Raw genomic sequence first — 13,817 nt, 5'->3', positions numbered from 1 at the left:
TTCGTAAATTGAATTGACTATTAGCTTAACTTATGCTAAAAATACAAACAGATGAAGCCATCCAGTGATATTTCGTTATAGTTTTCATATGTAACAAAGAGAGACATTTATTTAATACATTTAAAAACAATCAAGTACAAGTGGAGGTTAAGCATTTCATATATAAATACAAATTAGCTTCGCCACAAGTTAAATACTAACTTGAGTACAGTCAGAGTGCATTTTAAATTATGCTAATTAGATGTTTTCCCTTCTATTTTGATTTAGTTTTGTTTTCTTTTTGGGTTGGCTTTGTTTAGCTAGCTTTTTTTTCCATTTGAAAATTTTTATTGTTTTTTTTTTTTTTTTTCTTCCTTGTTGGTTTCTGGACAGTTGCAGCAAACATTCGATGTGGCTGTGTCGTTTCATTGTTCTCCGTAGAAAATTTATACAATGCTCTCATGCTCGGCTGGCAATCGTTTGTTTGTTTGTTTGGTTTGGGTTTTTTTTCGTCTGGGGTTTCTGCGTACTTTTGTTGCAGTGTAGAATGTGAAAAATTGCGATTATGATTTTACAGTCACAGGATTTAACTTGAAATTTACTCAACTATATATTCAATAATCCATACTTCTTGACTTACAATTGTAATGCATAAAGCTCGGATAGTGTATTTAGACATCGACTAAGCTCTCATCTAGCCTTACTCTTACTCTTTCTAATTACAATCTTTTTCAGGTCACTCTTAGCATATTTGTCCATTGTTCTGTGTTTCGGTTTTGTTCGTGGCCACATAAAGGATATTGCTCGAACGAATACTTATATACATATATATACAAGTTGACATCTATATATGCATATACATATATATATATATATATATGTAGATTTAAGCACGGAACACTTATAAAGTATAAATTCGTACAATATTGCTGCTTATGACTATTTTTCGTATTTTTGCTCATATTTTGATCGAGCTTAAATAGCTTTTGTCTGTTTTGTTTTTGCATTTAGGTACAAGTACTCTGTCGGGCCTCGGTCAAGGCTTTAGTTGAACAGAAATTTAGCAGCGAGATTTTCGCATAATAAGAATATTTAATTCACATTCATAATGTATACTTAATTGTTCAACACATTTGCATAATCATATTTGTACATTTAATAAGCTTAATTAAATAAACTGCATTTATTATGCATTTCAATAGATTTTTCAATGATTTGCAGCTTTAAATTTATATATTTATTTTAATAAATTATTTTCTCAGTAATATTTATGAATGTTAATGCTTTTTGACACGTTTCGCATAGTAAAAATCAAAAAATAATTGCGCAAATTTTGAGCTACATTCGTTGCGGTAATGTAACAGTTGGCCACAAATTAATTACGACACCTGAACAGCTAATTGTATTTATATATATACATATATGTATATGTATATGTATGTATGTACATATGAAGTGAGTTATTTATGTCTCTTTCCCTGATGATACATTTCGGTTTCCCTGCTCTGCCTCACGCACAATAGACACTTACTTACTTACACTAGACTTATTGAGAGCCTACTTAAGGGCAGACCTCACTATGGGGCTTATACTACAATAAATACCTATTAACATTTTAGTTAAGCTCCCTCAACAAGACCTCTATCACTTCGTTGCCCACAGCAATGTTGTATTATGTTTGCATTGGAGTTGTGTAAATATTCGATAGGGTACATTAATTTATCTATAAGCTGGCTATAATTGCTCTCCACCGAGAGAGCTGCCTTGGCGCCGTTAAAGGGCAAGTATCTCATTACAATTTTCCTTTGAACTGCAGCCAAGTGAAGTCCTGCTATATATAATTCACGTGAAGGGCGAGCTTATTTCTTGATTTCTGTTTGATTATATTTGAAGAATTTCATTTCATTTTTATCAAGTCCAACAAGTCTTTCAAAGGGAATATACGAGCTAAAGGACTATATATGCATAACATTTAATATAAAAATAATAATAATACTGCATTTTGTAAGCTCTCTCTTTAAAATTCTTCGGTACATAAATGATCACGTTTGACACTTAATCTCTTCCTCTTTCTAGTACAAAAATATGCTTATCTAGACAATCAATTGATATGGTTAGCTGTCTCCCTCTCTATCCCTCTCTCTCTCTCTTTCTTTAAAACTTACTCTGCTCCATGACCCCTGAGATGGAATTGTTGATCTCGGCCACAACGATGATCTCCTCGTTCTCCTCCGTCTCCTCGGGCACCATCATCAGGTTGTTGTTGAGCGTGTAGGGCTCAGCGCGATTCTCGCAGTCGCCGCTTGAGGGGCGCAGCCGATGCGTGAAGGAGGAGCGTGATCGAGTCATATAGGAGGAGCGAGTGGTGGACACGCGCCTGAGGACACCACGTCCATACATCAGCATACGCACCTCGACACGAAATCTGGGATGTGTGGCCGCATACAGATAGGGATCCACGCAGGCAGCCGTCTTGCAGAAGAGCGCGGGTATCATGGAGCCCAGCGGCGTGATGTGCTGCTCCTGGCCAAAGACGCCCATCATGGCGACAATCGCATACGGCGACCAGGCAATGAACCACAAACCAATGATGGCCGCCACAATGAATGTTAGCTTCTGCTCGGTCTTGGCCTTGTCCTTGCTCGACTGAATGCGGTTCGCCGTGAAGACGACCTTGAGTATGTAGAAATAGGAGTAGACAATGGAGGCTAAGGGTATGCAGTAGGCGGCCACAAAGAAGAGGGCCATGAAGATGCGTGCCGGTGTCTCCTTGTTGAGATAGTCAAAACTGCAGGTGGTGAGGAAGCCCTCCGGCACATACACCGACAGGCCCACGTCCAGGGCGGGCATCACGGCAAACAGGAAGCTGTAGCACCAGATGGCGAATATGATCAGGTAGGAGCGCAGGCGGGAGTAGCGGCGCAACGGCTGCAGCGGGTGCACCACCACATTGTAGCGATCCAGGGCAATGGCCGTCAGAGTGCCGATGGCACAGGTGCCACTCAGGCCGCCCACAAAGCCATAGATGCGACAAGCTGCAGGTGAGCCAATGAAACTGAAGCCTCTAGTTAATCCCAGTGCGGGCTGCGCACAAGCACTCACCTGCATCGCCCAGCGCCGGGCCCTCCTGGATGTTGTTGTAGATGGCGATGGGGCACTTGACCAGCATCAGGAAATCGCATATGGCCAGATTCATGACCAATATATTGGCCGGCGTGCGCAGCGACTTCCGGCTGCCGAACATGAAGATGACGAACGCATTGCCAAAGCAGCCGACCACGGAGATCAGGCAATAGAGGCCGGCCATGATGTAGAAGGTGCTGGTGTCAGGCGGTTCGAATTGCAGCCAGAAGGGATTCACCTTGGCTATGTAGGTCAGATCGTATTTGTCCCGATAGTGTATATAGCCGGGATATGAGCTGCAAAGCGAGGTAAATATGCAAATATTAAAAGCCATTCGCTGCCTCTCTCTGTCGTTTTGTTTATCCTTCTCTATCTGTTACTATGTCTATCTGCATAAATTATTTAAGATCTGCGAATCGAATGGCTGATGCACATATATACCCTGTAAAAGTGAGTAGTAAAGGGGATGTTGTATATGCTACAGGGCAGTAGGAGGCAGCTCAAGCAAGGAAATTGTATATCTGTATACGTATAGAATATATAATATGCAATTCTGTTGATCTCAAAACTCATTTACTGTCAACAACTGGAGTTTCCCTGTCCAGGGTATCCTAGCAACTCTATCTCAACTCTAGTCCGCGCACATGCAAATCCAACTTTAGAGCCATCAATCCTTTAACGGAGTTCAAAAGAACTCATTCACACATACAGCACACACACCCACACATACACACACACACAGACAGTACACATACACCCACATAGACTCACCTCAGATCTGTTTCGCTGTCATTCACACCATGCGGATGCTTGTGATGACCTTTGGTGGCATTCGCCGTGGTCGCTGTCGAAGCATTCACAGCTGCTGCTGCTGCAGCTGCTGCGGCAGCTGCCACTGTTGTTGTTGTTGTTGTGGCGGCAGCGACAAACGTTGCATTCTGTGTGCCATCAGCGACAACGCTGCCGCTCCCGCTGCTGCTATTGGCGCCGCTGGCCAACAGCTCGGTGAGGGCGCTAGTTATCCAGAGGCTGCCATCGTCAGCTGTCAGCGTGGGCAATGTTGACATAATGGTCTCCATGCTGTGTCTTTTATCGTGTCTGTTTCACTATTTATCTTGCTGGCCTTTTTGCCAAAAATTTGTGTAGTGAATTCTACGGGCAGCAGGTTGATGCCGCAGCCACTGATGCAGCCACTGATGCTGTTAAATTTTGCATGTGCCACGCTGCGTATGCGTGACGCGCGTCGCTTGCTTGCCGTGGCCGTGACTTGCTGCTTTGTCGCGTCTCTCCAGCTGGACGGTTCGCCTTATTTTGTCATTTGCTTAATTACTGCCACTGACGCAGCTCCAGCGCATGCATCCCCTTTTGGCTTCCATCCGTTCTCAGTACTAAAACGAGACAGATAAAAATAACCGTTCAGCTTAAGCGAGCTATTACCGAATTTTATTGACTAACTTTTCAGTCGCGTTCTTTGTCTTTAAATACATCTTCATTTTCGATTTAAGTCCGTTCTACCTTTGCCCTAAAGATCCCCTTTGGCTTTCCATTTTATTAGAGTGTAATTTAAATGAATTTGTATTCCTCAAATCAAAAGCTCGCATTTTTAATATCAAGTACATATATTGAAATTTTTCCTTTGCTTTATGTAACGTTCTCCAGTCTGCAGTCCGCAAGCGCCATAAATAGCGGAAGTTATTAAATGCTGCATGAAATACGATAAAATCGTAGAGCAGACGGCACAAAGGACTCGAGGCGTGGGTTGAGCAAGTTAAGAGCAAAGATTTCACTTATCAAATTAATGAGATTAGGTGCACTTGCTTCGTTTCCATCAAGCAAATTTCAGGCTTAGACATTTAAGTAGGTTTTGCTGTGGCATTTACATATGTTTGCAGAGAGATGAAACTTAATGGGAAATCATTTGTCATTGTATTGCTGAGCCACAAAATATCTTGTCGCCACAATCAGTGTTCTGGCTATAAATAATTTAGGCTTGTAAAACATCTGGATATGTCTGTAAATTATGCTAGCATAATACATGCATTTGATGGATATTGTTCGGGTGCAGGCGAACATCGAAATCAATTAATGCCTCAAGCCTAGACCTTGAGCTTGGTTTCGGTGGATGGTGGGAGGAGCTCTCCTTTGGTTGCTTGTCGCATTGTGGGGAGAAGCCTTTTCAGGTTTCTTGGCACGTGTGTCTAAAACGAGGGCTGCTTCTGAGATTATGTAAATCTCCGGCTATTTAATTGCTAATTAAATAACTGAGCAGCCGGACTGCAATAGTCTCCGAGATGTTCTGGTGCCGCAAGTGCTTTACAACACAAACAGCAACTCAGCAACAGCGAGCAGCTCTTCAAGTTGTCGTCGGGGCAACTTCTTGTGGGTGCCAGAAGCAAAACTTTCTCGAGCAATTGAAAAGGGCAACAGCTGTGGAGAAATCAACAATCTAGAAGTGCAAGTAGCCGAAGGACATTCCACTTTAAAGTCATCTTCTTGCACTGCAGTTCACAACTCCAAGTAGGACTAAACATCTAATAGATGTCTTTTGCCAGCAAAGTGTCCCCAGATATTACTCAAATGGTACTGTAAGCAGATTTGCACTAATTGGTCCCATTCAATAGCCACTGCACTACCACAGGCACTCCTTGTATTTTCGCACGCTTTTGTTTGGCCCATCAAAGTGGAATTTATTTCGCACGAAACTCAAATAGCGCTAGACTCTTTGTCGCAGTTGAAAAGCGTCGCCTGTGCAGCATTCGCAGCAATGGACCAATTAATTATTGTTATGTCATGCAAAGAGCTCCTACATATTCCAATTAAACGGGAATTATGCCGCTGTGGCAAGTCTAGTCAATAAATTTGAAACGTATATCGTTTATGTTATCGATACTTTGAATATGTAAAATACTAGAAATTTACGTTCGATCGTTGATCGCCTTAAAGTTGGCTGCGCATGATGCTTAATGGAAAGATGCAAGCAAAGTAAATATGCAAAAGCAACTTAAAGGCCAAGGCGATTGTTAGAGAAACCAAAATATTTATTCTAATTGATTTGCGCTTTACTGAAAATCAGGTACACAATTCAATTGGATGTAATTGACTTAATTAATTAGAATTCTGCTCATGCAATTAGTATGCTCTAAAGTAAATTATTTTATATAGCTTTCTTAAGCATGTCATTCGGCAACAATGCGCAATTGTTTGCAAGTGTCAGCCCATTGCATTGGTTAATACTCATCAATTACGTTAATTGCAAACTACAACAAATGGTTTCCCTTACTTCCAGCTGGACTGGTTGGTCCATTGAGCGTTAGTATAACATAGAAAATGCAATTCCATTGAATTTGCCTGCAAATAGATTTTCGATATGCCCGGCCACCCAATGGACCCATTCAAATGTCCATGGTAATTCAAGTCGGTGGCCCATTGTGCAGGCTCTCATGACCCTTTAAGTCTTTTTTGTGAGATAATCGCCTTGCACAAAAGCGCAGGCGATGAAGACGCAGGAGGCACGTCTGCTCAGTAATTTCTTCTGTTTAGTTTGATTCGATAAATGTGCCCGTTTATTTGACGACCTTCAGCCATTGTAGCATGCGTTTGGTTTGCTTTCACAGTGCGACTCGAATCATATCCAGAACATGATTATTCAACCAATCAGAAACAGGAAACGCGTCTTTCCGCAGCACTTAGTTATATAAGAATATGTTAGATATACACCACTAACCGCTGTGGTGGCGGTGCTGCGGTGCTGCGGTGCCTGCACTAACAATTACGCGCCACTTGTGCTCTGCCAACAAAAAGTGCAACGAAATTAAATAAAATGACTCGGCGGAAATTACTGAACGCCCGCCTAAAAGCATGCAACAATTATTGTTATTTTTTAAAGTAACATTTTCAATGTCTTTTTGGCTGCCATTTCGCATGCGTGTGTGTGTGTGTATGTGCATGCATGTGTGACCGCACGTGTGTGCGCGTTTTCACAACGTTTTTGCTACATTCCATGGTAATTACGTTCATAAACTGAATTTAATAGCAAAACAATATCAAATTAAAGTTTCGGCAAAAAATATGTGTGACCTTTTATGCGGAATTCCTGAATTATTAATTAAAATAAAAAAATGCCCAAATTGTTAAAAAAAAAGATGAAAAACTGCAGAAATAAATTTAAGACCTAGCTTAATGTTGAATATTCAACAATTTGCATTTGAGTCTGTGGATTAGTTTTACGCGATTTATTTGATGAGCTGTCAGGTTTTGTCGACAACGTTTATACAATATGAAATGGGGACAAAATTCACGAGCTTTTGGCCACGTTTTAACCTAACAATATTGTTATAAAATTCTGCTTGAAAAAATACGTTGATTAACGACAGGACCTCAAAGGGCTGACAGCTGCAGCGGGCTGCTGTTTCACTAAATTGAAATGAATGAAAATGTTTTTAGCCAGTCATTTTTTAATACTCGCTCAAGAGGAGCAGTGAGTATATCGGCTTGAGTTACGCCTGTGTCTGTGCATCCGTTTCGATGTTATTGAAATAGTAGTAGTAATCGTAGTAGTAGATTACAAAATCTTATATCTGAGCAGAGGCTTACTTAATTTATGCTCATGAGGATAACTGAAGCTTAAATAGATATGTTTATTATATATAATACATCCATGCTCAAGGGTGCGTAAGAGTGAGATGCTCAATATCTGTTGCAACTATTTTTAGACTACGAACAAGTATTATGGAGTCAATCGCGTCCCAGCTTGATAAATAAGACTTAAACAAAACTGCAAACATTTATGACAGAGCTAAATATAATATAGGTGTGGAAATGATTTATAAAGACAAAATTTGCGCTTTAAATTGAATTTACTCTTCCGGGAAAGGCAAAAGCGTGAAGATATGCCTGTGTCTGTGTGTGTGTGTGTGTCTGTGATGAAAAGACTTTTGTGCATCTGTGTGTGTGGGCGTGTGTTAGGTGAGTTATGTCGAGCTAAGCCTCTACCATGGTTGGGTGCATGTAAAATGCCACGATTTCACTGTACTATAGTCGTAACCCTCTCGTCTATAAACTTGGTATTGATTTATGCTCGCGCTCATTTCTCATTTTTACCATTTTTCACTTATGTGCGGCAAATTTTTGCAGTCATCAGCGACAGCAGCTGTGGCTGGGCCAGACGAGCTGCCAAGTCTTAAATGCAATGCTTTTTGTTGTTGTTGCTGTTGTAGTTTCTTTTTTTTTGTGTGTTTTTGCAGTCCACTTAACGTGTGGCTCAAGGCCAAAGTATAGATATTGTATGCACCGCCCATCAACAGGCACTCCAAGCCCTAAATGCACTACATGGCCAGATTTAATGTTGGCCGTTGGCTGGGCTTTAACATAACTAACAGTAAGCTCGTATGATTGTATGCTTGTACAATTGCCAATGGGCCCACATGTCGCAGCTTGAGTGTGTGCTCCAAGCTCTGCACAAGTGCGCCTCAGACAGTGCTCCAGCGTGCATCCTTGAAGGCCGTGCCGGCCGGCCACTTAATGCAGTTGGCAAGGACTTGTTTACAAGAACTTGATAAATGCTACAAAGCACAGCGTATAACGTACAACGTACAACGTACAACATGCAACATCCAACGTCCACTCAGGTGTGTCAGACAAACAAAAGAGTCCGTAGAGTTCTCTATTTTCATTAGCTTTTGACATTGGCCTTTTGGAAATTCCGAATGCATTCGCAGTCAACATTTCAATTGATGCAGTTTCATAATGTTTGCTCAGTTTGTTGCTTGAAACAGGAGAATTCACTTCAATTGGCAAAGATGTGCAACTAAAAGTCAAGAATGAGCCCGAATGACCCCGAATGAGCCTGAATGTCGCCTGATTGGCAAGAAGTGAACTATGATTTCGTCCGTTGTCTCAATCAAACTCTCAATCAGCAAAAATGTCCTCTCGCTCGACTAGCTAAATTGCTATTCATATATGTATGTATGCCATTTGTATTATATGTTTAATGCATGAACGCTACAAACTGGACAAAAATTGTGTAACCTCTCTTTTCGAAATATATTAAATATTTTTTCACAGCACTTGACCAATTTGTAGCGTCGAGAAACTTGTGAAATATAAGTACGCTGTGGCTTATCTTTTGGGCAAAGTTTTGCGACAAGTTTTACTTCTGGTTCGCATTATTATTTATGGTTTCTCTTGTGTCCAGTGGCGAATTTTTGTTCTCAAACTATTTACCTCTGTCAGCAGCGAATCTCGTTCAAATTTCCTCGTGTAATTTTCGCCCTGTGGCGCACAGAAAAGTTTTATTTTTTTTTATTTTTATTATTTATTGATGTTTTGTAAAACTTGGCGCCAATTGAACTCGGGAAATATATTTGATATTTCAAGTTGGTGCAAAGTGCTTTAAGCTGATGTCGTGAAATATTTGCTTTGATGCGACGACAGCAATTTCGATTTGCTTGCACAGGTGACGCGGCGTATACGCAATCTTAATTAAAATCCGCGCAAATAACTCAAAAGCAGCGCACACACAGGATCATAATTGATAACTGTTCGCTCGTGCGGTTCGATAAAGGCGCCAAAATGTGGACTTACTTCTGGCTGCTGCTGCTGCTGCTGCTGCTGGCAACTGACAGTAACAGCCAGTGGTGAGGCTCGCGTTCGACTGAGGCACAGGACACAGCTGCCAGCATTTTTATCAATGAAAATTGTTGCTCAGCGTAAGCTGCTGTGCAGACGACTGCAAAGAGAGATAGATGGAGAGAGAGAGAGAGAGAGATAGGGAGAGCGAGTGCGGCTGGCTGCTGTGCTCTCTGTGAGCGCTCTTAAATCGCAGCCACCGAAACCTGATAAGGACGCCGTTTTGTTGTCAGCATGTGCCGCAGATAACCTGCCCAAATGCGGCTTAAATGTGACAGCCTGACAAACTCAATTACTTAGCGTATGACAAGAATATGACAATTCGATGAGGAAATGGCTTTAATGGGAAAGACTCTAGCAAGACTTTGTAAGCACAACAATTCTACGAACACTTAAATCGGTTTCTAGACTTAAATTGCTACAGCCAAGGCATGCAATTAAATTGTCTCTACTGATGATTCTTTCATAAGCAGAACAACAACAACAACAACAATAACAGCAGCAGCTGCCAGCCCTTGACTTGTGACCCACTCGCTGTTGTTATTGGCCGGATTATATTCATATGTTGTTAAATCAGGACATAGTTACTCGTATTTCATTTACAGTTTATGGCCGGTACGTGTGCGTGTGTGCGTGTGTGCGTGTCATCTGGCAGCCGCAGTCCTTTGGTTAGTGTCGGCTCTGCTGGCAACCAGCCCACATTTCCAATTGGAATTTTACATTTGAATGAATACAACGCGCACACATAATATTTAAAATTTCCCCTTTGATTATATTCGGTATTATTTATTGACGCAATTAACAATAACACGACCATACGAGTTAAGCTCAAATACGAATCTGTTTGCTGTTCGCCGTTCGCCGATTTACTTTCGCTTCATCAATGCAATCTCTGTCAATTGAGCAAAGCGCACCGCAATTATTGGCTGCTGCAACTTTAATTAACAGCCAATGGAGCTCTCCTCCGCTGACTGACTCCGAGTTACCCAGCAAGTGTATAGACAGATAAATATTTATAATCCTCTAATACATATATGTCCTAAATATAGCATACTCTCTGCCATATGCTCGGCATCTTATCCTCGCATGCCCCCTCTTGAAAGCCCTCGTTCTTACAATGGGTATCGCATCATATGTCAATAGCTCAGGCTTAAGACAATTGTTGTTGCTCTGGCTTCTAAGCCGCTGTGCGCGTGTAATCAAAGCAAAGTGTGGGCAACAACATGAGGAGCTTTGCACAGTTAATCTGCTGCCGCATAAACGTGACGCGGCTGCTCAACAAGTCACAAAATTAAAAGTGAAACGCACATTTCATATATGTATGTTTACACACACACATATGTACATATACATACATATGTACATATACATACATATGTATATTTGTTTACAAACAACATATATACATATGTACATGTGTACGCGTTGCTTACTATTATCTGAGCTAAACTCAAAGACTTTTAGAAAGCACTTACACTACGCCCTGCCATTGCCATTAACCGCACAAAGTAATTAGTGTCAGCAACAATCTAAAAAGCTAAGAACGAGAGTCTCCGCGGACTTCGCTCACAATGTGGCAGATAAGTGTAAGTGCTTGGCTAGCAGCATTTCAGAAACCCAGATAGCTGCCATCAACATTTCATTTTTCAACAACATTTTTTTCTGTTTGATAGCTTAATGTTGGCCCAAATATTTCTTTAATAATTATAGCCTAAAGATTGTCCTGGTGCAGCAACACATGTGACTGTTCTCAGCTATAGTTGAAAGCATTTTGAGTTCACGACAAATTGGTGCCCCTAAAAGTATGCAGCGAAAATTTCCATATGGTAAATTCTTTTCAACTTTTACCGAATTCGTTGCGCCTCGCGCCTCTGCTGGAACTTGATGAAAAATTTAGCAAATCAATGGAGTTTTTTTTCCATAGGAAGGCTCAACAAACTAGAAATATTTGTATAAATATAGAAAAGGTTCGATTTTTTAAATCATTTTCGGTTGGACCTTTTTATACAAGAGCACCAAAATATTTGTGCGAGTTTTCTGCGAATTTGTGGCGGAGTTCTGGGAGTTCCGGTCGTCTGCTTGCTATCAACACATTGTCCTCGCGAAATCCAGTTATTACGACTTAGGTATGCGTTTCGACTGACAATCATACCATACACACAACACTTCAACTGAAAAGAAACAAGCGAGCAGCAATTCGTAGAAGCTCAAACTTCGAAGTGAACTTGACACATGTCGAAATTGCATTGTATACTTTTAGATGCAGTTTTTGAAGAGAGCTGTTAGTAGCTGCATTTCGAAGCTGAACAAAAAAAGCCAAATAAAATGCTAATTATAAATAACATAATAAAAATAATAATTATAAATAATAATAATATAATAATAATAATATTTGCTCAGAGCTCAATGAATATGAGTTGAAGTCATTCATCCAATCATCCATTTGTTTCAAAACTGAAAAATAAAACATAAATATTAGTTTTTATATTATTATACAAAATAAAATATATATTTTTTAAAATACTTTTGTAGGCGAAAGAAAGTTGAAGTTTTGATGATAGCCGTGATTCATGCTAAAACTACGTAACAAATTATATCAACTTCACATATATGTAGCTTTGGCATCTTAATTTTCAGCCATTCAGGTGAAGTTTTGAATGGCTATTACTTGCTAATATAGGTAGATGTGTGCGTATACTATGCTCCTATAGATACACCTATGACAAACAATTATACGTTTGTTTTGGAGTTGACATTCACACCAAATATTCACGTAGATCTTACTAAACAGTTATGTAAACAGCTGACTTTACAGCCAAAAAGTGAAATGACAAAAAAAAACACACACACACACACAAAATAAAATTTCCATCGCCAAAAAGTCCAATAGTTTGATGAGTCAGTCGCTCGATTGACGATACATCTTTAGTTCAATTTAATAAATATGAAATTCTTCGGAAAGCTGTTGCCCTTCTGAATCATTGTGAAGCTTTTAATGAGAATGCATATTGATTGACGGCATGTCCGCACGAAACTCACTCGAATTATGAATTTTTTATAATCAAATTGTACCGCTGGGGGATGGATTGAGGCTTACGATAATGCAAACAAGCTGTTAAATACAAGCGAAAAGCGGCTGTAATTTAATGCAAGCGCCATTGAGGCCATATAATGTGGCTAGAGTTTGCTGAGAGTGGGGCGAGCTGTCAATTGAATATTCTCATTTCACTTAACAATTTGGTGTGAAAGATAAACGCAATGCAATCAACGTAAGTAAAGCAAAAATTTTAATGATTATAGCCAGAGATAAGAGCTCACATTCCCATCAGATTATATGCACCTGTTTTGTCAGATCAGCTGGCATAGATAAAATTGCATTTCACTGCTCAATCGCCATAACTACAATAGATTAACAGCCATAAACTTTCGCAATGAATTCGCATTAACATTTAAAGACTCTAGATTAACAGTCATTAACTTTCGCTGAGATTTGCTTAGCTTAACAGCTAGTTCTGTTAATTTGAGAGCTTAACATTTTTCAGAATTATAAGTGGCATAATCCAGCAGATTACATTGCTGAGATTAACAGTGGAATATCTATAATTTCTCTGTTAATATTCATTTCGTAACGTAAGCATAGCAGCTCTCTAACGAACGTTAACAGACTAGCAGACAACCAATCAGATCTCGCTCGTAACACGTTTGAAATTAATTAGATACTTGATGAGTCACAAGAGCGTAAAATACAGAAATATATATATATCTCTTAAAAGCCATAAACCATTCTACCATAAATGCATAACGATTTCACAATGTAGTAAAGCTTATGAAATTATTAATACTTTCAAGTTGATTAAGTCAAGCGACGATCTAGCAGCTCTTGGGTGTGGCGGCGCTTAAGAGAGCTTTGATCTGCAGTTTGTTAAGCTAGCTTGGAAAAGTTAATGTTTAGGTCTTTTTGCTTTTTGTGTATAGCTTCGAGATTCAAATTTCCAACTGGGCAGCTGGAATATATATATATTTAAGTATACATTGATTTGCCCAAGAATATTGAGTAAAATTGTAAAGAAGGTAATACAAAAATCAAT

The 13,817-nt window shown here is 39.9% G+C and overlaps 1 protein-coding gene across 3 annotated transcripts; it reads right to left on the bottom strand.

The window, feature by feature from the left end:
• Positions 1-320: 320 nt before the first annotated feature.
• On the bottom strand, positions 321-10,575 carry Rh7 (G protein-coupled receptor family protein rhodopsin 7). 3 transcript variants are annotated; one of them, XM_089259163.1, is made up of 5 exons: positions 10,333-10,575; positions 4,558-4,683; positions 3,874-4,490; positions 3,082-3,398; positions 321-3,014 (listed from the first exon to the last, which is right to left on the bottom strand). In XM_089259163.1, exons 3-5 carry the CDS (start codon positions 4,179-4,181, stop codon positions 2,134-2,136), a joined length of 1,506 nt encoding a protein of 501 aa, XP_089115289.1. In that variant the 5' UTR covers positions 4,182-4,490; positions 4,558-4,683; positions 10,333-10,575; the 3' UTR covers positions 321-2,133. The 3 variants fall into 3 exon arrangements, with proteins under 3 accessions (XP_089115289.1, XP_089115288.1, XP_089115287.1); XM_089259162.1 differs by lacking the exon at positions 4,558-4,683; XM_089259161.1 differs by lacking the exons at positions 4,558-4,683; positions 10,333-10,575 and adding an exon at positions 9,325-10,034.
• Between the last annotated feature and the right edge of the window lie 3,242 nt (positions 10,576-13,817).

Source organism: Drosophila navojoa, chromosome 4 (genome assembly GCF_054131105.1).
Source record: "Drosophila navojoa isolate 15081-1374.11 chromosome 4, UAZ_NAV_1.0, whole genome shotgun sequence".
Lineage (NCBI taxonomy): Eukaryota > Metazoa > Arthropoda > Insecta > Diptera > Drosophilidae > Drosophila > Drosophila navojoa.
The sequence above is the reverse complement of the archived record's forward strand: the minus strand, read 5'-3'. Positions and strand labels throughout refer to the sequence as shown.